The sequence below is a fragment of the Siniperca chuatsi genome, linkage group LG1 (genome assembly GCF_020085105.1).
Source record: "Siniperca chuatsi isolate FFG_IHB_CAS linkage group LG1, ASM2008510v1, whole genome shotgun sequence".
Taxonomy (NCBI): domain Eukaryota; kingdom Metazoa; phylum Chordata; class Actinopteri; order Centrarchiformes; family Sinipercidae; genus Siniperca; species Siniperca chuatsi.
Window position 1 is genome coordinate 21115960 of NC_058042.1, and position 25472 is coordinate 21141431.

A 25472-nucleotide genomic window follows, 5' to 3' on the forward strand; every position below is an offset into this window, starting at 1 on the left:
AAATTTCTGGAATGAATTAATGATTTAAAACAGATGGTGTCGTGTAAAGGGGGCTGAGCATGGAGATTCCTATTAACAGTACAGACACAAAAATACCATGAAAAATAAATAAATAATAAAATGAAAAAAACTGCTAATTGCCATACTGAGCAATCAGACATTGTAGATTTGGGTTACCTTTGGATGTGATGTTTTTTTTTACTGTGTACTGGAAGCATTGGAAGCTGTGACATATTTAAGTTCAGTCAGTACTGCTTCAATAGTTGACAAAATACCTTTTAAGCTTAAAAAATGCTTTTTAAATGCAAATTAGTACCACTTTTTGGTTACCATTTGACAAGATTCTTGCTTTTACTAACATTTCCATAATGAATTGATAAGTCAGAGTCAGTTACAAAACATTATCTGTACAAAATGTCATGGAGGACACTTCAGCAGGGTTTGGACTGGTCCTGTCTACTCAATTTGCTCCATTGCTGCCTTTTAGATAAAGTATTAAGGTGGAATTAACTCCACAGCCCACATATTGTGTGTATAAAGGATTACAGTTCCTCTGTGTCTGTTCTCTAGAGAGTCCAGACAACACATAGCTGTTGTTGTTGTGATGATGATGTCACGTCTGTCTGAAAGGACAGTGGAGCCAGAGAAAGTGGCTGTCTGATGGCTTGACTCTCGGGATGGTGGAGTGAGCGGCTTTCTAAATTATAGAAAGACAAGTGGAGTGAACAGCTTTTGGAATACTCTGCACTTTTAAGAGGTAGAAAGACAAATGAAAAGAAGTCAACGCATCTGTACACTGATCTCTATTGCAAACACCTAGTTTATTGTCTGAGCTTTCACACAGAGCCATACGGTGCAAGTATTCTCACATGCAGGGAGGCGGGCTCATGATTTTTCAATTAGCACACCTGAGGTGATAAAAGACAATAGCCTTTAGAGGGTGCAACACACCTAAGATTAATACAAAACACTATAAAACAAGATGGTTGCTTTTAAATATTAATATTTTCCATGTTTATTGCTGAACCCAACTATCAAAATATAGGCCTCCACCCACAGAGACATAACATACAAGTGTAAACCTAAACATGCCTAAATACAAAAAAGTAGCTACGCACAGAATTGAGATAAATAACTGGATCATCCATTGCCAACCAACAAGGGCACTACAGAACACCAGAGAGCTACATGTCTTATCTGAGGCCGAAAGGCAAAAAAGATGGAGCGAGTTATGGCAAAAGAAAGTGTGGCACTGACACACACACACACACACACACACACACACACACACACACACACACACTTGAAATGCCTGGGTGGCTCACCACAACGGCTAAACAATTTCCTGGGAGAAATCCTGACCTTGATATGCCTTGTGAGCCATGTGGCCAATTTGCCTGCCCAAACAAAATTCAGTAACACACTTAACTAACTTTTGTTTGTACATTGACGCCAGTATGTACAAACCTGCACAGAACCCCACTCCCACCTTTATACAGTCAGTGGACAGTAAAGCCAGAAGAGATGACAAACATGGTGCATAGGTTCAGGTGTGGAAAATCCTCCCTGACATTTGGATCTAGTTTGAACAAAAACTGACCTGACCTCCATACTGTCATGTTCCTGAACCAAAGCAGTGTATAAAACCTTTCCTTCCAACCTTTGAAGTTACCTAGGCTCAAAGAACCAAAGCCCTGCACCTTCCTCCTCTTCTAAGCCAAATGATTATTGAATAATATTACAGCTGTGTGAGTCATTTTCTCACTAACACACAAATGATATGTAACTTTATGACTTCCTTGAAACAGTAAAATCCAAATTCCCACCTCTTCCTCTTTCTGTCCCACCCCCATCACCCTCCCTGCCTCCCCTCCTCCCTAATTGGACAGTCCCCCGCTTTCTCTTTCTACCTCCTCCATCACTGAGTTTGCCTCCAAGGCGTCAGCAGACCAGCCAATCGCAGAAAAGAGGATGTGGCACTCATTCTTCCATGGCCACTCACACTCTCTAACCAATGAGTTCAGAGATAGTGGGCAGGGCTCATGTTCTGGCCCTCCCTGTTTCTCTCTTTCTCTGCCTCCTGCAGCTAAACTTGCTGTCTCACTCATGCTTCCTGGCTTCACTCACATGTACAGAAAGGAAGAGCTGTAGAGTCTTAGCCGCACATGAAGCAGCTCTGTCTATTTTAAACCACAACGGACTGGGCTCGACGTGTGACAGACTGTATGTACGAAGTAGAGCCAGAGCAGAGTTTGAGTTACTTTTTGTACCTTTTTATTTGGATTTTTCTCCATCTGACTGTAGGTGAAGGTGTGTGTGAGCGAGAAAAAGAGAGAGAGAGAGAGAGAGAGAGAGAGAGAGAGAGAGAGTGAGTGTGTGTTTGAGTGAGTCTGCATGTGTGTGTGTGTGTGAGAGAGAAAGAGTACCAGGATGATTGCGGCCCAGCTACTAGCCTATTACTTCACTGAACTCAAGGATGACCAGGTTAAAAAGGTGAGTGCCTTCTGTTTCGTCTGCCTCCATTTTTGAAATTATGTTTATATGAGTGAGAGAAACTGATGTGAAGAAAAAGCAGAGGTTGAGAGGAGAGGAGAGCATGTGTTTAGAGGTCATTGAGTTTACTCACACTGCCATCATCATAACTTTGCTGTAAGACTGGAGTTTTAGAGTACAGCACATGTGAGGAAGGCTTTGTGATACATCTCTTTAAGGAAGTGAATAAAACATAGAGCATGTTGGAAGACAGGTGCAAGACAGATTTCACGATCACTGAGATTCGTTTTTATAGTAAGATTTAAATCAACATGGCTCAGTGAGACGTGACTAACCCCACAGCAGTGTGTTTGTGTAGTAAGATGCGTAGGAGGACACGACACACGGGTGTGTGATTCGTACCATGATGTAAGTTTAGAGAGGTGTGGCGAGGAGGAGAGAGGAAGTTAGAGGCAAGGCTGAAAGGGCAGATGAGCAGAGAGATCAGAAAGTGGAACTTGACAAGAAAGAGCAAAGTTATTTAAGCGGTCACTGAGTTTCTCATTCTTGTTAAAATGATATTTACACTTTCATTTCTTAGTGCAAAGAGGAAAAAGAGCTGAGAGGCCTTTTAATAAGATAAAATATTCACTTACACAGTAACAGAAATGTACAGCCTTTCATTTTGCAGCAGTCAATTAACAACTGATCCTCTGACATCATCATTATCACTGTGATAACCCTCAGAACATATTCTGTCTTCTTTCTTTTTTCCCAAAAAAGAGGAAAATCAATTAAACAAATTGGGAAGTAGCAGCAATGTACATGACGTATCTCCCTTGTCTCCATATCTGCCCCTACCCAATGTCCATATGCTCTGTGCCTGTATACTTCCTGCAGCATGAATTTAAGCAAAATTAATGAAAGAATTGATGAGTGCAGATGAGAATAAAAGTCCCTAAAGCTGATTCTTGTGGCTTTTTAAGTATATTTTAAAGCATGATTGAATATGAAAAAGTTCAAGGTGAAAGAGGAGAAGAGTGACATGAGGTGAATACCCTGAATGTGTGTCTTTCATAACTTCTCATCCGAGCAGCCCCCACTGCACGACTTCTGGTTTAAAACTGACTGGACCAGTTTTAGTTGCCCTTAGAGATTGTGTGTGTGTGTGAATCGTAGAAGGAACTGAGCTTTTCTAATCACTTAGACCCCAACAGTTCCCAGTACTTCTTGATTGGATGTGCCATAAAATAATGTTGCCAGGCAACAAACACAGCCCCATCCAACTGAGTGAGAACAAGTTAAAACACTCTCAGACCCATTTGTGTCATGTCTCAATGTGGGCTTTATGATTCACATATGGCGCAGGGTCCCTTTAAGGTCGCTCCCTGATGATGTCACACGTCATCACCAACTGCAGATTCTGCATCAAACGCTGGTCATTTTCCTGTGTAAATGGAAAAGGCTTGCAGCTGTCATGCTTCCTTCCTCCATTTTTCTCTCTCTGTCTGTAACTCCTTTTTGTACTTCACTTAAATTGAGCAATCTTCATTCGCACAAGGCAATACACAAAGCTGTCATGTCCAGGTGTGCCTGGTGTGCCAAAGTCAAATCAGACTCTGTAAAGGTAAAATACATTTATCAGTAGCCAGGATCTGATACAATACAACACATCTCCCTCCCTCTTTACTCCTGCTCTCTTCCTCTCCCTGCCTCCCTAAAATAGGCCAGCTTTGAACCATGTGACCATAGGTGACAGGAGGAGAAGGCTTACACACAAATACACCCTCACACACTGTGCCAGGTGTGTAGCCATTGCATAGCTTTTTCAAACAGCAGGGTTTGTCTAGCCCTCAGCAACTTCTCTAGTTGTGAAATTGTGAAACATACAGCTCAGGATTTAAGTAACCATGAGTGAGAGTTTACAAATAATCTCATCACTTATGTGTTTTCAGACAAACTGTGTGTCTCTGCAGTTGTCAAAGAGCCTGAATCAGCTGAGTGCTTCTCCACTTCACTCAGTCCACTGCAGTTGATACACTGTGGGCTGTTAGCAGGCATCCAAAGCAGTGTTTCAGTGTGTATGTGAGTGTGCGTAGAAGACGGGAAGGTGCAGTGTAGAGGACAGTACTTTTCCACATGGCGAGGCTGGGTGTGCACAACATCGTGCACACGTACATACACTATGGAGTCCGGTTTCAGTGCTTCCTCGAATCACAACGCTGTGACAAGGAGAACAGGGCATTGTTGAGAGGAGGAATGCAAACAGAAAGGAGAAGGAGAAAGGGGGGAGAAAAATGGGATGGAAGGAGAGGCAGAGAGAGAGTGTGTGCGATCTCTTCCTGTAACTTAAACCAAGCTCCAGCCGGTGTAAAAAAAAGTTGTCTGTCAAAGGTGTGTTGAGGGGAAAACATGGCCGTTACAGACTCACACACCACTGGGGCCTTGTGTCACCTCACCAGTCTGAATGACCACACAGACTGTCACTTTGCTCAACATTAGTGGAAAAACTCCTATTATGGTCAAAAAATCTAATTATTAAACTGAATTTGAAATGTTTCATATGTAAGATTGAGATGAATCATAGTCATTGTGCACAGTATTTTCTCTACAACCCACAGCAGAGATATTTATTGAGCTATGTGTGATCGGATGATGCCCCGCTATAATAAAGTGCTTAGACACGGTTTCTAGCTGCAGAGTGCTGAGTCATAGATGCTAATTTCTTTTCCTGCAGCAGGAACTGAAGTTAGCCTGGGTTCAGTGGATTTCTTAGTTTGATGGGGAGAAATGTGGACAATACATGCTTTTAATCCTCACCCTTTGTAACCCAGGACCAGGCTGGTCAGCCAGGAACACATTGTTATTTAAGTAGACTAGCTAAGAATGCATTCTCACTCAATTAGCTGATTAGGAACACATTCTTATTTTAACCAGGCCATTTGAATAAGAATCCAAGTTACTTGACTTGACTCTGCTAAGTTTATTTATATAGCACTTTTCACGACGCATAGACTCAATGTGCTTTAAAGTAAAAAGCAAGCAAGCAAAAAAACAATAAAATAGGCAAAGATCATACATGACAAAAACATATAAGAAGATATTACATATATGGAAACATTTTAAGATAAGATAAAAACACATCAGATAAAAGGTATTACAATAAAAAGGGAATAAGATAAGAAGGTATTATCATTATTATTAAAAAGGGAATAATAATACTGATTCTACAGTAAAAATTTTACCCGTTAACCACACACTTTAAACCTAACTAAAAGCTGTCTGCTTTTAAAAGAAGACACTGTTGTAGCTGACCTTAGTTTATGTGGTAGAGAATTCCAGAGTAGGACCATAATGACTGAAGGCACCATAAGCTGATTTAGAACTGATTCTAGGTAAAGTGAGGAGACCTTTACTTGATGATCTAAGGGATCTGTCCGGTGTGTATTCAGTGAGCAAGTCATAGGAAAGAGCTAAGCCATTCATAAACAATACAGATTTTAAAATCAATTGTTTAACTGGGAACCAGTGAAGAGAAGGTAAAATAGGAGTGATGTTTTCAAACCTTGCTGGAGTTAATTTAACACCTGCTTTGTCAGTCCAGCAAAAAGTGCATTACAGTATTCGAGTCTACTGGAAATAAAAGCATGAACCAGCTTTTCACAATCTGACTGTGACAGGAAGCAGCTAACTTTAGATAGATTTCTAAGATGATAAAAGGCAATCATGGAGATATAATTCGAGTGCGCATACACTGTATATAAACTGAGAACACAATCAAAAATGCTTATGTATGAATGGTTATACAATAGCACTGTCTTTGGCCATAGAGATCCATCATCAGTACTGATTAATTAGAAACCAGAACAGGAAGAGGCAAGGTGGTGATGGGAGGAATATAACCATTAAGAGCAATGAGTAGCAGGGAGCATGAGCCGATAGGGTTGGTTATAGATAGATCGACGTGTTGAAACGTCAAACCTGAATGGATGTTTGTTTATCAGCTGACAGCGAGACAAATGACACGTGACCTGTTCTAAACAAATACGTGCTTAATTTCTTCATTCACAGAAATAAAAAAATAACTAACAGATTTATAGTTTGTGACCTCAATATGGTACAAAGTAGACCCTAAATCCTCAAGCCTTGATATGCTGTATTAACTTCTTACATTTTATGGCTAACATGGTTGCAAACAATTGGCTAACGTTACTTAAAAGAGTACTCCACTGATTTAGCATTGCACTCCTTTAACACTGTCCGACTCATGGTGGGCAGTTTAAAAAGTTATTTAAATCTATGCGGCAAAACCAGAAAAATATCGTATTCGTCTTCCTTGTAAAAACCTTCCCCACCTACGTAACCCACAATGCAACTCAACCACCAACAACATTGTGTTATGCTAGTAGCAGCTGATGTAGCCTCAAGCAGAGATGAAGAGCAGGCTACAGAGGTCTGGTAACATCACTTCTTTCTAACTCCACACCCCCAGATTTCCAGCCTTCTGCCCCAATTCATGCTGACTCAAGTGACATCACTTGAGGCAATTTAGCTCACTCTGGCTCCACAAAACGCTTTATACAACTTTTTTCACATGTCGGTACAGGACCATGCAAAGTTTTTATCTACTCTGGATTTCTACTCTGTATTCAGCCATAAAATTAAATTGTTTTCACACTTACACTATACATGAGATGTTATTGGCGGAAACTACAGATATTTGTGGTGCAGTAGCTCTTATCCAACTCAGCTTTAATTTCCTCAGGTCGGACAGTTGACATGGGTCAAACAGATCACACTCAAAAATATATATTTATGAATGTAAGAGCAACAAGCTGTCTCTATGTATTTTTCACCTGTTTGTCACAGGACAAATCAGAAAGATGTCATAAAGTACCAAGTTGACTTTCAAATAAATGCTGGTTAATCTGTGTGGGTTTGTTACTTTGTCCCACATACCAACACGTCTGTAACAGTTTGAGGAATAATTTGGTAATGCTGCTTGTTTAATATGCAGATCTGTATATTATATAAAATGCATTTAGTTTGCATGTGCATTTGAGCACACATACTTGTGTCCATGTGTGGTTGTGACAGATAGAAGGTGCAGTATTTGTAAGTAGCGAAAGAAAGAGTGGAGAGACATGTAGTTGTTTGTGCTCATGGTGTAATTGAAATAGCAGATGTTGAGGGGAAGCTTTCGCGTTATGAGGGGAGGGCGTTTTCGAGCACCAACATGTCACTGCAGTTAAAATGTCTCTTCAAACGACCGACTAGACCTCAGTGTATAATACAACTCAGGGTGGGTTGTGGACCTGCTTGTGGTCCAGCAGGTTAACAATACAAATATATTTCACTGAGGTTACATTTAGTCAGCTCTGGGCTCCCGTATGACAAGAGCTATGCTAATGAGCTTTCATCCCAGAGGCAGACTCCACATTTAGACAGAATATAGGGAATGTAACACCTACAGAGTAGCTAACAGTTGGACAGTGCCGTTCTCATGTATGTGACTCTTCATCTATGTTGACTCACAACTAGTTTATACTATTCTGCATGCTTAAACAGGAGATTATTAATATTTGTCAGATCTACGTGTCAGTATGTATGATGAAAGCCAAATTGACCACTTACAGTGGCAGAAAAGTCTCATCACACTCACATGCTCTGGGCTAGCACATAGTCAAATACAAGTACAAGTACAATAAGGTAAATGTCTGCTGATTGTAACCTTTATGTCAAAAATGCTGAATTTGTCCTTTAGTGTCAGCACACATATTTTCTCTACTATAAAATCCATTTCTGTGTCCAGCAGATGTAAATTCCTTCCTTTAAGTACACTCACACCTAAACTGGAATTGTCCTGAACCAGTTACCAAAGACCAGAGCTGTATAGGAAATACATATGTGTGACATCTAAAACAGGAAGTCACAACATTCCTACCTGATGTCTGCTACAATGAGTAATACTAATACATTCTCACATGGACATCACAGTACATACAAGCATTGTTTGTGTGTAAATATTGAATCATGTGAGCATATTTGTGTGAACTGGGCTGACCCTGTGAGTATTTTATATGTATCTCACATGTTCTGGGAGTTACTGTTATGGAACTGACTGATGCTAATCCAGTTATTTATGGGTCCTAAATCATAATGAACATGACATTTAACCAGAGTTGTGTCTGTAATATTCTGCTCTTGGTGTTGTCAGACTTGTGAATAAAGTAAGTCTTTGCTTCATCTTAGAGTGTGATGCAACAATGGATTTCGCCAGGATTGTTTAACTTCCTGTTCCTGAAAGGCCAGACTGCTCAGGCTGTTGCTGTATCTGCGACAGTTTACACAATGAGCAGTTTCAGTTGGCAAGATATACAGTATGTCCAGACGTGCTGAATTGCTTTAATGGGAAAGTTCACCCCAAAATCAAAAATACATATTTTTCCTCTTACCTCTGGTGCTGTTTATCCATCCAGATTGTTTTGGTGTGAGTTGCAGAGTTTTGGCGATATCGGCCGTAGAGATGGCTGACTTCTCTCGAATATAATGAAACTATATGGCACTCAGCTTATGGTGCAGTTTCATGTAGGGTAGAAAGAAAATTTGTTAAAAGAAAAGATGTTGCTGTTGAGTTTTTCAAATGTATTTTTTGGCGCTTTGTGCACCACAAGGTAAACTGGCCCTTTAAGGCACACCTAGCTGTGCTTTATCTGTGGATTTGATACTACTGTGGTGACCAGACAGTCAGTTTTTGTGACTTTTTATTGTGACCCTGTTATTTATTTGAGACTCTCCTACTTAGCCTCATCACTGTCATACCATAATAAAGTCACAAGGAACACCCTTCTGTGCAATATTGCCTTGATAACAGCAGTGAATATCCTGTACTTCCTGGTATCGCTGTGTGTCACAATGATATTCATTAGATATTTACTGTACATATGACCACAGTATGATAGGGGTAAGAACTTCCCACTTATTTTGCAATAAAGCAATATAAAAATAGTTATTTTGTTTTGGGGCTCATTCATTTCTGGGTTAAGCAGGGCTGGGATCAATTTAGTTTTATTTCAGTCAGTTCAGGGAGTGGATTATCTTCATGGGTGACTAAAAACATTATGGGATGGGGAGTAGGTCATATTCACTGCATCATTATGCTTACGGAAAATAAAGGCTATTCCATTAGCAAATCCAGTAAAAATCAGTTACTTCCATTATAAACTGAATTAACCAATGTCAGAGGATAGTGGTGTGTATATGTGTGTGTGGATGTTAATATGTGACACATGGATATTAATAGTATTGTTGTGGTTACAGATTGATGATTAATGGTTAAGATTAAGACGATTAATGCTTCTGTACATTTGTTGCTGTTAATTTTCAGATCGATAAGTACCTGTACTCCATGCGTTTCTCTGATGAGACATTACGGGACATCATGCAGCGTTTTCGGAGGGAGCTGGTCAAAGGACTGGGACGGGACACTAACCCCACAGCTGTGCTGAAGATGCTGCCAACATTTGTGCGGTCAATCCCTGATGGCTCAGGTTAGTACCTCTAAACCTTATTGTAACCACGGAAGGATTATCTGAACCACATAAAGCACTTTCTAATATGAAATCAGTATCAAAACCAGTCTATTTTATCACTGCATGAAAGAGTGTCAACAAAGGTCAGGCTGCACAGTCAGCTTTGAAAATTGTTATTCTTGCTAAAAGGGACTATAATAACAAATATAAGAAATATATAGTACTGCAGGTCAAGAATCATAAATATAAAATTGACAGTTGACGATTTTAAAGAATCTAAACAAATATTATAAGAAAATAATAAAGAATAGATACAATGTGACTGTTTTTAAATTACAGTTTTGTCAGGGATGTGCAATGTGCAAAATATTTACATGGGGATGTGCAAAAGTTTACAGTATGAGCATACTGTATACAGGGGTGGGGGGTATGAGAGTCAATGACAGTGGGGGTCCCAGGCCATGTTGATGAGGCCAACTGCAGACGGAAAGAAACTGTTTTTGTGGCGTGAGGTTTTGGTCCTGATGGACCACGGCCAAGGGGAGTGTCTGAAACAGTTTGTGTCTGGGGTGGGAGGGATCAAGTTTAGGATAGGTAGGACAAATTTATCATTTTCACCTTCTTTTGCCTTTCATTGCAAGTAGTCTACTTCTGATTTATCCATATAATAAAGGTATTGACACACCAGAGACAGGAAGGACTATTTTGTAACAGAAGCTAAATAAAATCCATTTTGACAAATACAGGTCTGGGTAGAGTTACATTCAAAATCATTCAAAGGTCAAATGTGTTTTTCATAGTTGCTGGGTCCTGTCCCAGCTTTCAGAGGACAGGGAAACACCCGCAGCAGGAAGTCACTCACAGTTATGAAGAGCCTCCAGTTGACCTTGCTGATCTGCATGTCTTTAGCATGTAGGAAGAAACAAAATGTGATCACAGTAACACAGGGCGAACATGTAAGCCTTATACAGACAGTTCTTGTGCTGTGATTTTAAACCAAGGTTCTTTTAGCTGTGAATCAATAGTGTTAACCACCATAGCGTGCATAGATGAGATTAGATTTTGAACCATGTGACAGTTGTTGATGATAACAATTGAAGTTGTTTTTCTGGTTTGAGAACAACACAAAGACAAAGCCTTGCTGACGGACAATTGTCATGCAGAGAAATGTTTATCTTGCAGGAAATGAGTGACTGAAAGTACCATCACTCTTTATCTGGCACCTCAGATCTATTGCTTACATTAATCTAACCTGATCTCAAAAGGCAAAACTACTGGTATAGTGACATATACTCTGTACTTAAATATTGCCATCCCTTCTCTCTCCCTGTCATTATGTCATTTCCTGCCGCATGCTGACTAATCCCGATTTACTGCAGTCATTCTGCCCTTGTAACTCACATGAATGTGAGTCAAAATTTGTTCATATCTTGTACGTGCAGTACTTGGGGAGGAGTGTCCATCCACTTAAACAGAGAGACAGATTTTATTACCTTAGTCAGCTGAATATTAATGGAAACAACGCTCTCTCTCTCCCTTACATACAAACACAGGTTGGCGCAAAAGGAATCTTAAATCTACTTTGTTAGAGAATACAGTGAAAATGAAAGTCAGAATCCTAAAGTTACAAATGATTTAACACAATATCTTTATCATTAGTCTTGATTATGGTATTATTATTCTGTCTGGTTAGACAGAACAGGAATTAACCTGTGCTCTGTTCACCTGATAAATTGGACAATCTCACCATCTTCTTACATTCTTCTTACTGTGAGCCACTACAATACTGTATGTTTGAATATCTACTATATTGTCAGATGTGCACAGATAATTTCATGGAATGGCTCTGTTCACTCTGTTCCCACTGACTAAGAGAGAATTGAAAATAATTAGAAAAGACTGGAGTTCAAAAGAAATGTTTTATTTTGTCTCATTATTTTGAAACCATGATTGCAAACCGCCCCATTGTTCACAGAAACTAACACTGCCATAGATTTTTTTTTTACTGGTTGTGTCTGCTACATTTACATTCCTATCAGATAGATTATCAGTCAGTCTGCACCACTGACCTGACCTTGCATTCTGATCTGCACAAAAAGTTGCTGCACAAGATCATAATAATGTGAAATTACACTGCTTGGTAAAGGTAAAAATGTTTCTAATATTATTATAACATAATACTCAGAAACAACATAATGTGGTATTTCTAAATATTTAATCGTTGTCTGTCATTGACAACAATTTTAGAAAAGCATGTAAAGATTTACTATTTGTAAAGTAGTAGATATACAAATCAATTGGCTCCCTACTTTAAACTCTGTGTCTGCTGCAGCAACACCAAAAACTTTCTGATTTGTAGGACATCCTGTTAATACTTTCTAAATGTGTACTTGAGGTGAGGAGTTACAGTTTGATTTGTTTGTACTGGATCACTAAGGAATAAGGAATGTAGAGTTGTTGCTGGTTTATCACTTCTTTTATAAGGTCATCACACTCTCTGAGTCCAATTACTAATGAGATATGATAAGCAAAGGAAGCTATAAACCAATTATGTTCCAAACTCAGACAGACAGACAGAAAGAAAGAATAAACTACAGTTACTACTTACTGACAAGTGACCATGAACTAAATATATACCAGAATTTCATTGAATTTAACCTAATTTAAAAAAACATCATTTTTAAAAACATTTTAACACATTAGTATCCATTCATTCCATTCATATTTACTAGACAAAATAACTGCCCACAGTGTTTAAGATGTGTTTAATGTTTATCTCAAAGCCTTTTAACAGTATCAGTTTGATTGATGTCGGTTTGCTGCTTTCTTCTTTAATTTACTCGCAAAGCATAATTTCTGATGAGCTCTTGGCCAGGTGATACGGCCACCATAACATCTCTCTCTGGTGGGGTTGGGCAATCAATAAAAACAATAACCACACAGGAAGTTCATCTTGCAGAAACGATTTAAGCAAATCTACAGTATACACACCATTATACACACACAAAGAAACACATAATGCATGCATATAAAAATACATAGATGCACTGCAAACCTTAGTTTCTATGCATTTATTTACTTACTCATTGCTTTATTGTATTTGGAGGAGTTGATAGATGACATCTGTAACCCAAAGAAAAGAAATAACTTCTGATAAAAGCTATCTGAAACAACTTTATCCTTCCATTCACTGTAGAGTAATAGTGAGAGCTGAGATTTGTTTGCTAAGCTAACAGAAGAAAGATAATACTGATAATGTATGTCTTCTTGTTGAGTAAAGTCCTGAGCTGTGGTAGTTAGATGTGTTTCCTTCAGTAATGCCAACAACACTTTCCTTATGAAGAAAACTAATGCTGAAACCTTGTTCCATTTAATGAAGAAATCCATTTTCCATTTAAATTTTTCACTTTTCCTGTCTCGACAGAGAAGGGAGACTTCATTGCGTTGGATTTAGGAGGCAGTAACTTTAGGATCCTCCGCGTCAGAGTGAGCCATGAGAAGAAACAGACCGTTCAAATGGAGAGTCAAATATATGACACACCAGAGGACATCATTCACGGCAGTGGAACAAGAGTAGGTTTATACTTAAACACACACACACACACACACACACACACACACAGAGAGAGAGAGAGAGTCTCTTCAGCTCAATCCCTCTTTCCACCTCTGTTCCAGTTGTTCGACCATGTGGCAGAGTGTCTCGGTGACTTCATGGAAAAACACAACATCAAAGACAAGAAACTTCCAGTTGGATTTACCTTCTCCTTCCCCTGCCAGCAGACCAAACTAGATGAGGTAAGACAAAATAAAAAAATATTGACTATTAACTGATCAAGCAGTAGTCAGACTGGAAAGTATACCTTTCTTGCTTTTACAGTTACAGTTAGTCGACATTATGTAACATTTATTATCTTTTATTCAAATATCTGAAGTTTATCATGCAGTTGATTTACATTATGAGCTGCCCCAGTTGTAATGGAGACCTCTCCCTTACTGTAAGCATCAAATCTATCTCTTTCCTTTGCTCACTTCCCTCTGGCTCTCTCTCTGTTTGTCTCCAGGGCTTTCTGCTAACATGGACAAAGCGTTTCAAGGCCAGTGGAGTGGAGGGAATGGACGTCGTCAAGCTGCTCAACAAAGCTATTAAGAAACGTGGAGTGAGTCTTATCTTTTGTCTCATTTGTGCTCATTTGCTGCCACACTTGAGTTCTGTAGTCTGAAGTTATCAACTTGTTCATCCTAATGCATTTGGTTGAATTCAAACTTGGATGCAGAATGGCACAGATGACTGCAAACCAGAGCTGTCAAAAAACTTACTTACACGTGTGTGCTTTCATTTGTTTCAGGACTATGACGCTGACATCATGGCAGTAGTGAATGATACTGTGGGAACGATGATGACCTGTGGTTTTGATGACCAGCGCTGTGAAGTCGGCATTATCATCGGTACTACAACAATGTGCATTTAAATAGTCGAGGGAGCAATCAAATTCAAGAGTGTATTTGACAAGTAAAATGGAATTCAATACTCTCCGAACCAATCAAAGAAGCAGAAAAGAAATTAGTACAACTAATATAAAATAAACTGTGTACACAACATAACAAACTGACAAAATGAGTGCCAACATCCATCTGTTTATCAAGTGCAAGGAAATAATTGTAGTCAGTTTAATAAGTAGAAGAGAAATTACAGTAAACTGTAAGGATATGTATTTTTCTGTGTTTAGGCACAGGTACCAATGCATGCTACATGGAGGAGCTGCGTCACATTGACCTGGTGGAGGGAGACGAGGGCAGGATGTGTGTGAACACTGAGTGGGGAGCCTTCGGAGACGACGGCAGGCTGGAAGACATCAGGACAGAGTTTGACAGAGAGATTGACCGAGGCTCTCTCAACCCCGGAAAACAGCTGTATGTCAAACCAAAACTATTACAGCCTCGAGCCCTGAGATAATCTAAATGAGCTACTACTATATTTTAAGTAGTTACTAGAAACCTTAAGGCTAGCAGTGATGTACCTCCAACCCCGCTGTTTTAGCTTATCTTTAGATGAATGTAGCTGATTTATGTGCTTAAAGAGCCAACTTGTCCTGTATGTTTGCTGTTTACACAAGTTGTCACAGCACTCTGTTAATAAGACTAGCAGAGGAAAAGGCAATGCTCTTTGTTGGCTCTCTGCCCGTGTTTTTCCACATGGGAGGCAAAGTCTGTTTTTCTAAAAATGTGAGATGCCTATAGCTTCACCATGAGGACAGCAGCATCTGAATCAGCACATTAAATGCTTCTTCCGAACTGAACCTGAACAGGCAGAAAAGGGGTCAGGTGCTAAAAATCCAACTAGTGGCATCTTTAACTTTTAGAGAACAGCTATCTGTTGGAGAAAGTTTGGTACAGTGATATTTATCCAAAGCTCAGGATATTTAACCAGACGTTTCTGCGTGTTTGTTTTGACCACCTCTGAATTTCTCGTTCTCTGTGTCGTAGATTTGAGAAAATGGTCAGTGGTATGTACATGGGGGAGCTGGTACGTCTCATTCTGGTGAAGATGGCCAGAGAGGGCCAGCTATTCGAGGGAAGGATCACCCCTGAGCTGCTCACTAAGGGGAAGATTGAAACCAAACACATCTCAGCCATAGAGAAGTAAGTCACACGACATTTAAATTCTATGCATTTTCTTAACTGAGTAGTTGAACATGAAACTAAATCATAAAACTTTAATTCATGTATATTTCTAGTCCATCATAGCTTCTCTGTCTCTCTCTTTCCTGTTTAGAAGTAAGGAGGGGTTGTCCAAGACCAGAGAGATTTTAACCAGACTTGGTGTGGAGCCCTCAGCTGACGACTGCATCGCTGTGCAGCATGTGTGTATTGTTGCTGAAATAGCACTTGAATCTTGTAAATCCCTCTTTTCAGAGATGCCACTTAAATTAGGGAAATAATACATGGTCAAAGTAAATTGAAGTATAAACTATTTAAAGCAAATGTTAAGAACAAAATGAAATACATTTTTTAGTAGTATTGGTATATTTTGGCAGTTCTGTTTAGATGCTTTTGATTGCAAACATAATCACGTAAATTTATACAGGCATATGTTTATTTTTTCAACATATCTGAGATCTGAGGTTTTTCAACCAAAAGGTGCTTCAGTTCATGAAGTCTGGATGTGCTGCTATTTCTCTTCTCCCCTCCTCCTTCAGGTTTGTACCATTGTGTCTTTCCGCTCTGCCAACCTGATAGCTGCTACACTGGCAGGCATCCTCATGAGGCTAAAGGAGAACAAAGGCGTGGCACGACTACGAACCACTGTAGGCATCGATGGATCTCTATACAAGATGCACCCTCAGTGAGTGACAATAAGATTAAAGATAAGATAAAAATTTGTGAATTAGTGTTTATTTTACATGCCCTATCAGCACTTAAATTTGTTTTATTACCTTTTTGATATTACACATCTCATTGCTCCTCACTTTTCCACAAAAATCATTATGAACTGCTGTCAGGTGTTCGGAGGTGGCTTACTGTATATCCTACATTATGTTGTGCATGTTATCCCTTCTTTATTGGTATGTAGTGTACACTGCCCAAGGAAGACCACATTTCTTATTAAAACTCTCTCATATTTATTTCTTATATCTATTTCAGATATGCCCGTCGTCTTCATAAGACAGTCCGTCGGTTGGTCCCAGACTCTGATGTTCGGTTCCTCCTATCAGAGAGCGGCAGTGGAAAAGGAGCAGCCATGGTGACCGCTGTGGCCTACCGGCTCGCCGAACATTCACGAGAAATTTCCCAAACACTATCCGAATTCCGCCTGACCACTGAACAACTGCTGGAGGTGAGGACAGAGAGATACTGTAGTGTGTTTATTTGTGTGTGTGTTTGTTTGTGCATCTTTCACAGTGTTACTTCACTATTTAAGATATTCTTAATTTCTCCAGGTAAAGAAGCGAATGAGGATAGAGATCCAAAATGGCCTTTCAAAGAGCACTCATGACTCTGCGACTGTCAAAATGCTGCCAACCTTTGTACAAAGCACTCCTGATGGCTCAGGTGCCACACACACACACACACACACACACACACACACACACACACACACACACACACACATACATAAATATTCAAGGTTGCAACTTTAGACTGCAGTGTGTCTGAATAGAGAGCAGCTGAGATCATTACTCATTACAGCTGGTTCACACCATGTCACACCTCTCTGTGATTGACAGAGGCATCAGCCAGTGATAATCTATTATTGCACATACTCACTCATGTAATACCCACTTTGCTGTTGTCACTTTTGGTCCTATTTAAAACCTTTGCTTAAATTTTTTTGCAACTTCAAAAAGTTTTCATAATTCAACACAGACATTTGTTTTAGAAGAATACAAACGTGGCCAACAATAACAACAAGGGTAACATTTTAGAAGGAGAATATACATGTAAACTAAGCAGAGAAACAATGGTCGAACATAGGGTGCCAAAATACAGTTGCAGATTTAGCATATGAATGATATGGAAAATGCATCTCCAAAATGCAGACAAGAATTTGGATTTTCACATTGACGTCCTCAGCTATTCTTTTGGAGCATTGTACACAGCATATTTTTGAGGTGTGTGTGTGTATTTCACATGGTTACTGTTTTATTTATTTATCTGTCTCTGTCTGTTTGTCTGCCCATCTTGTTGTCCAGAGCATGGTGATTTCCTGGCTTTGGATTTAGGAGGAACCAACTTCAGAGTTCTGTTGGTCAAGATTCGTTCTGGCAAGAGGAGAACAGTGGAGATGCACAACAAGATCTACGCTATTCCTCTCGAAGTGATGCAGGGCACAGGAGAAGAGGTGAGATCCATCAGTCATTTTATCCATTAATCTGTGTTAAACTGACTGAAGTGATGCAGACAGTGCATATGAGGGAAAATCAGAAGGATGGGTGAGAAACTTAAACTTCCATCCAACCTCCTGTTACCTTGGTGGTACTGTAAAGATTAGGGTGGTTTGGTCGGGGGTGTGACGCTTATTGGCTCAGAGGTTAGTAGATAGGATAGAAGCAGGGAGGGAGGTCGATAGGTTAGAGATAGACAGAGAGGTTGACTGGTAAAGATAAGCATTGAGTTGACTGTTTTTAAAACGTAGATTTAAGCTTAACTCCTGTGCACTGGCTGAGGCTAATCCTGTCTGTCACCTTTGGCCTTATCATCCTCCCTTTCTCGCTTCTCCATCTGTTTCTCTGCCTCCTGAGGTACACAGGACAAGAAAGTCAGAATAGAAATGGCACTATTTTATTGTATTGTAAATTGTAATCACAGGTGTTTTCACTTACTTGCCTAATTAGACCTCTCCTCAAGACTGTGCTTACTCTCCTATGGGACAACTTGCACGTTTGTCATTTTTATTAGTATGTAAAGTTTGGTGATATCACACGAGGGACTGTGTGTGAGGGACTACACCGTCACATTTCCCAGCATATCTCTGCCCAACTTCAGTCAGAGCAGAGGCCAAAGTAAGTGAGAACACCTGTGTGGGTGTGCAGGACCTTTTTAAAGGACTGGTTTAAATCCTCACATTAGCCAGAAAATTCTAGGCAGCAGAAGTAATAAGATGTGTCCAAAATTGTTCACTATTCACTATACATTCCGGTATATAGTGTGCTCTCAAAATGGTAGCGTTGTCAGATAAGGTCCACTGTACCCAATGTAGTGGGCTCACATTATTTCACAGTGCAACATTTAAAAGTAGTTAACAGTTGATATAGTGTGTAGTGAATGAGGGAATGATTTTGGACACTGCCATAGTCTGTTTGCCCTCAATAAGTTATGCTGAAGTGGCGTTTAGCCCAACCCAATGTATATTTAAGGTAACATAGGGAATAAAAATGCCACTCATGGCTCTATATCAAGTCAAGTATGTTGCTCCTCTGGCCACACCTCAGTCAGTGATCTCATAACATGTGTTTTCCATCACCCTGAAAGGCTTAATTCATACTGAGCAGTGTAACAGTACTTTTCTTACCTGTATGATTCAGTGTTGATTTACCCTCTTATTGGTCAATGTTAAAGGACTGTTGTTACACCATGTCATTCAGCATTGTGTCTGTGTTATAACAACCAACCAGACCAGACCATTGCTGGAAATATGAAGTAACTTGCCTGGTTAAGTAAGTGGCACACATGAACAACAGATTTAACAGGGGTCCACTAAATTCTACCTTACTCTGTCACAGGTCTGTACTGCCTGCAGACTAGCCAAATTATATAACAGTTTTGTATAATTGAAACCTTTTAAATATGTCAATTACAAGGCTGCTTCCACAGTCATATAACACTCAATTCATGTGTTCTATAAAATCCAATGTGAGTCCATCATGTGCCTTTTTAAAGCTCAAAGGGATTTGATTTTGTTTTTCTATGGGTATTTTCTTAATATTGCCAGAAAGAGTATTAATCTGGGCATTAATAAACACCTAATATTGGAGGTTGTAAATCACCGGAGGCTCAGAATGAGACACAATACTTTAGTTTCACATATTGTCATATTTTCCTCTTCCAGTTGTTTGATCACATTGTGCAGTGTATCAGTGACTTCCTGGACTACATGGGGATGAAGAATGCTCGTCTTCCTCTGGGCTTCACCTTCTCGTTCCCCTGCCGACAGACCAGCCTGGATGCTGTGAGTGCACAACTCTTCCTTCCTCTCTGATATAGTGTATTGTCTCTTACTTCCCTTAGAGTCTTAAATCTGCTGCTTCTCAAGACTGGACCAGCTGATTCTGCAAAACGGGTCCACACATATCACCAGCGTCAAGAGAAAACCGAGAATAATTCCAAAATATCAACTTTTCAAGAGGCAGTTTTGTTTTAAGCTTGACGACACTGTGTTTCATCAAGAATAGAATTGTGAAATTCTCGCATCCTATACAAGGTGTGTGTGTGTGTGTGTGTGTGTGTGTGTGTGTGTGTGTGCAGGGCATCCTGGTGACATGGACCAAGGGCTTCAAGGCGACAGACTGTGAAGGAGAAGATGTGGTGGGACTACTGAGGGAGGCCATTAAGAGGAGAGAGGTAGGATATGAGGAGCAGCATCATCCAGCTAAACATGGCACTGTGTGCAAAACAAGTAGACTGTGATGTTGCATCATATTATGTGTTTCCTCTTTAGGAATTTGACCTGGATGTAGTGGCCATAGTAAACGATACAGTGGGAACCATGATGACCTGTGCCTACGAAGAACCCACCTGTGAGATCGGACTGATCGCTGGTTAGTTTACCTTATACTCACTCTTTTTGATAAATGTTAATTTTTCTGTGTTCTATCCATCTAATGTGTTTGTCTGATTATAGGCACTGGAAGTAATGCATGTTACATGGAGGAGATGAGGAACGTTGAGATGATGGAGGGAGATGAGGGAAGGATGTGTGTCAACATGGAGTGGGGGGCTTTCGGAGACAATGGATGCCTTGACGACATTAGGACAGAATACGATCGCGCTGTGGATGACTTCTCCCTCAATCCAGGCAAACAAAGGTTAAAATACGCCTCACACACATTCATATTATGTCCACGTTCTTCAAGTCAGAAACACCTGTGAACGTATTAACCCCTTATTTCCTGGACTCGTATCTTTATAAATGAGCGTGTATATGTCTATTAATGTGTATGGTTTGTACTTGCACGTGTTTTTATAGATATGAGAAAATGTGCAGCGGCATGTATCTTGGCGAAATTGTGCGGAACATCCTGATAGACATGACCAAGAAAGGATTCCTGTTCCGAGGACAGATTTCGGAAACACTGAAGACCAGAGGCATCTTTGAAACAAAGTTCCTCTCACAGATAGAGAGGTAAAAAAAAAAAAAGAAAAGAAAAAAGAGCACTGTGTTTGTTTGTGTCAAGAGGAGTGACAATGCATTACTCAGGACTCATCTTGCCAAGCTGTCAAAGTGACAACATCAGTGCCAGTCGATTGCACTCCCTTAGCAACCCTTGTAGAACAGCATCTGCAACAAATGATCTTTGCTTATTTCACTGTTAGGCTACTGATGTTCTTATCCTTTAAAATTGTATTTGGATTTTTGGTTTAGTTTATTTGCCTCCTGATAACTCAGTCTTTATGTCTTTGTCTTTCTCCAGTGACAGATTGGCTTTGCTACAGGTGAGATCCATCCTGCAACACTTGGGGCTGGACAGCAGCTGTGATGACAGTATCATAGTCAAAAAGGTAAGGTATAGCGAGATACATATGTGTGAGCGTAACAAAACATTATACCAAAATATATTTTTTAAATTTGTACCCATTAAAACATTAGCACACAAGCATGTTCAGTAGCTAATCCAGTCTCATGCAACCCTTGATAATACATCAAGGGCAATTATCAACACAAACTCTTGACCCTTATTGCACCTCAGATGATGTTTGGAGAGAATATACATTCAGTTGTCAGTTTATTAAGGGAGGATTAATTGCAGGACTGTTTTATTAGACTGCATTAGTTTTAGCTAAATGTACCTAATAAACTGGCAACTGAATGTATATAGTAGACAGTGGACACTGTGAAAGAGTCTGAGCCCCACAAACATTGTTATCACGCTTCTCTTGTGAAAGAGGCAGGCATATGTGACTATACAAAAGTTGACAGAAACAGACATGCTAAGTTATATTTATTTTCAACATTTGTGGAGTGATGTGATATTTTCTGGCTCAGCAAACTGTGACAGGTACAGTCTGATAAGTGCTGCAATAATGATAATGGTTTTCATTGTTACACAGGTATGTGGAGCCGTGTCACATCGTGCAGCTCAGCTGTGTGGGGCAGGAATGGCAGCCGTGGTCGATAAGATCAGAGAGAACCGAGGACTGGACCATCTGAACATCACTGTAGGGGTGGACGGGACACTCTACAAACTACATCCACAGTGAGTTGAATTAGTAACTGATCATACAAAGCAATGTCACTGTCATAAGTGCCAGAGAAACAAAGATGAGATGTAACACGGTGACAAGGCCATTCTGTCATGTAGTAAAGTGACTAGTCTAAAGGACTTGTTTTATCTTCTAGTACAGCTAAAGACACTTTCACCTTGTTTACATGACAACTGCATTTGAATAATGGAAATTACTATGCAGAAGACGAGCAAATACAAACAAAGGCAGCCTCGACCAGTTGTGGATAACAGTGATGAGAAGAGCTGCAGGCCATTATAGCTCAACAAACAAGTGTCCTTGTTTGCTACTTTTTAAACTCTGTGTTGTAGTTGAGCCTCCCAAAGCATTTGGCAGAAAATCACTACAGCTGATGACTGGCTGATGACCATGTGCTACCTGCTCGTCTAAATCAGAAATTAAGAAATCGCAGAATGGAAGGAAGGAAGCTGGCTGTATCAGACTGGTTTTCTTTTCTGATCAGACCCATAACAGTATGGGTATGAACTTGCACCCAAACTCTGTGTTGTCCTTGTTAGTTCTTGTTTGTGCATTTACGTTTACAAGATGGCTAAAGCTGAATGCATATAAGAGGCAAGACAACTGTTTTTTTTTTGTTTGTCATCTTCATATTTCATGTACAAAGAAAAAAAAATCAAGTTCTGTTCTGAGCTGCTGATCTCATGCACCAGTCACCAAACACTAATTTAATGTTGTGTCAATAAACATAACAATGAGTAAATGTTCAGAAACTGATGATCCATTAAGTGTCAAACAATAATAAGAACTAACAATGACTTGATCATTTATTAAGATTTAGCCGGTTAACAGGTTCATGGCATGCACAGTATATGTCTCATGCACTATTACGTGCAGATCATGTTGAGTCATGTTTTAGTTATGAACTAATTAAGTACAGAATGTGTTGACAGCTGTACAATACAGGAGAGACACCTGAGGTTAAGTTAAATCTCTCACTTCACCTCCTTTCTTTTATGCCAGTGTCACTTCAAAAGCTCCATTAGCAAATAATTTAAAAGAACATTAAAAGTTGTTATTGATAGGGGTCATGTTAGTTTTAGCACATGCCATAGATACATTGCCTAACATAACCTAAGCTAACATAACCAGAAGCCTGTCCCTTATTTAGACTGCTGTTAAACTTTTAACCCTTGATCTTACTCTCTGTAGTTTTAGAGCCAAATCCCCATCCTCTCAAAGATCCATTTAAACTGTCACTTCATCCTATTTGATACAATGGTCATCACTTCACTGTTTAACCTTATGTCAAATCTTTTGTCTCTGTCTAGTTTCTCCGGGATCATGCACCAGACAGTAAATGAACTGGCTCCTCAGTGTAACGTCAACTTCCTGCTGTCAGAGGACGGTAGTGGGAAAGGAGCTGCACTCATCACAGCCGTGGGCTGCCGGCTGAGACAGGAGCTGAACAATAAATAGAAAATATCTCTTCTGTCTCGCTGTTATCTCCCCACTTCTCTGTTTTCCCCTCTCTCCACCTGCTCTCTCCTCCCCTCTGTTCTTTCCCCTTGTCTCCTTTCCTCATGAATCAGACCAGTCCAGTCAACGTATCACGTTCCAGTAGCTGCTTTAGCTCGTCTGCATGACAGAAAGAGAAGGTGATAGCTTTGTCTGCTGTGTTAAGTAGCAGAGAGTCTAGGCATAGTGCCTATGTTGTAGTTAGATTATGTTTGATTAACCATTGTAACAATACCCAGACTCTTAAGGGTTTTGCAGTTTTGTGATTTCTGAGATTAAACTTTATCATAGAGATAAAACACGCATTCAGCTCCTGTAAAAATGTGCAGGGCAGAAAAAAAGGAGTCCACACACTCCTGTCATGCTCCCATGAGCTGTTTATCATCACCATCTAGAGGATTCCTCTGATACTTACAGTCAAATTCTTCAAATGTATCAAGTACAAGTGCAAAGCAATTTCCAAAAGCATTTCAGAAAAACGTCTATCCTTGCAACATGTTCAGTATATGCTACTCACTGTCCATACAACTAGACATAAAAGGGATATGAGGTGATATAAAATTTGTAATGAGATGAAAGGGAATATTTATGTTTTAAAGTTGTTAATATCTTACCCAGATATAATACAATATGTTAAACATACATTGTTGCTATTTATTTTATTTTTATATTGGGAGATGTTGAAAAATGTTATTGTTGCAATAGCGAGGCACACAGAGAAAGCCATCGTCAAAGTCCCCTCAGCCGGTACCTGTCCTGTTGTGGAGGTTTTAATAAATCACATCAGGGCAGAGACATGACCATAAAGAGGGACTTCTGCCATGCTTGATCTGCATCGAATGCCATGCCACATGCTTGCTGAATGTGCAGATTTGGTCTAATTTATTCTAATGTACTCTACTGTAAAATATGTCCAAAGAGCCGTTGCATTTTACTATGTAGGAATCCTGTTGTCGGTACTAATCACAACTGTTGATAAGTTTTGTTGTCTTGAGAAGTGCTGGCTACTCTCATCATCACAGTGAGACTTACCGGTTACTTAGCAACAGCCATGAAACAGGAATCTGGTGCTAACATGGAAGCCAGTGGAACAACAATGGCCAAACTGCGTATAAGAAGAACATTACAGTAGTTGAAACTTAAAGGGGAATTCAAACATTTTAAAAATAAAGCTTATTCCTATACTCACTCACTGTACTCCATATGCTCCTAAAGGCTCAGGAGGGTGTTTTACTTAACTACTGTATGGCTAATTCAAGTAACAATTCATGCAAGTCATAAATATTTATTTTTCTCTCTAATAAAATCAAATAATCATATTATTGCTGTTAATGATACTCATTGAAAGACTGGTGGATTTGTTCACTGGCATTCTTCTGAGACATATTTTCATTGTAGAGGCTGAAATTTTAAATTTTTAAAAGATAGGTTTTAAATATATCTGGACTACAAGAATACAAATATTTTTAAAATCAGGGTCAGGCTAGGGCAGTTGTGATGCAAGGATGGATCTTTGTGATGCTACAGTACATTTTACTGCCATCTTTCATAAGCACAGTAAAATTCTGGCTTGTGCTGACAGATTAGCACAAACCCAACCGAAAGCTAATACTGTTAAGAAATTCTAGCAATGACATTGCAAGCAAGTTGAATCGAGTTTCTATTCCTACTTAATGCTCAAACTGCCAGGATGAACAGGGCCAGCCTTTCCAGCAGGTCCTAAGCTAACCTGTCTTTAGATTTCCCTACATCACACAGACTCTTTAATCTCTTTGTTTCTGTTCACAAAACCCAGACTGTATCTGTCCACGCTGTCAATCAATCAATCACTAAATAAAGACAAACCTGTGTCAAATTCACATTGTAGTTTTTTGCAGCAGACATTTTGCACTCATGTACGTATAGATTATCTTAGTGGTGGTGTTAGTGCATTCAGAGGTCACTGTTCAATAAGAACCTCAAGCCCCCATGTTGGTCAGCATCAGGCCTTCTGAAGTGTCCTTCAGCGAGAAACCTGACCTCTGACCCCTCTGTAACATTATTACAATGTCT

The 25472-nt window shown here is 39.6% G+C and overlaps 1 protein-coding gene across 2 annotated transcripts; it reads left to right on the forward strand.

Annotated features, from left to right (window-relative positions):
* The first annotated feature begins 2089 nt into the window (after positions 1–2089).
* LOC122876032 (hexokinase-1) lies at positions 2090–25279 on the forward strand. 2 transcript variants are annotated; one of them, XM_044195866.1, is made up of 21 exons: positions 2093–2493; positions 9860–10022; positions 13429–13577; positions 13680–13799; positions 14066–14161; positions 14351–14450; positions 14732–14915; positions 15489–15644; positions 15778–15865; positions 16202–16347; positions 16647–16839; positions 16943–17054; positions 17696–17844; positions 19552–19671; positions 19968–20063; positions 20161–20260; positions 20344–20527; positions 20689–20844; positions 21134–21221; positions 21771–21916; positions 23234–25279. In XM_044195866.1, the coding sequence occupies exons 1-21, from the start codon at positions 2431–2433 to the stop codon at positions 23379–23381; spliced, it is 2757 nt and encodes a 918-aa protein (XP_044051801.1). In that variant the 5' UTR covers positions 2093–2430; the 3' UTR covers positions 23382–25279. The 2 variants fall into 2 exon arrangements, with proteins under 2 accessions (XP_044051810.1, XP_044051801.1); XM_044195875.1 differs by lacking the exons at positions 19552–19671; positions 19968–20063; positions 20161–20260; ... (3 more) ...; positions 21771–21916; positions 23234–25279 and adding an exon at positions 19731–19950 and having other exon boundaries at positions 2090–2493.
* Positions 25280–25472: the final 193 nt, after the last annotated feature.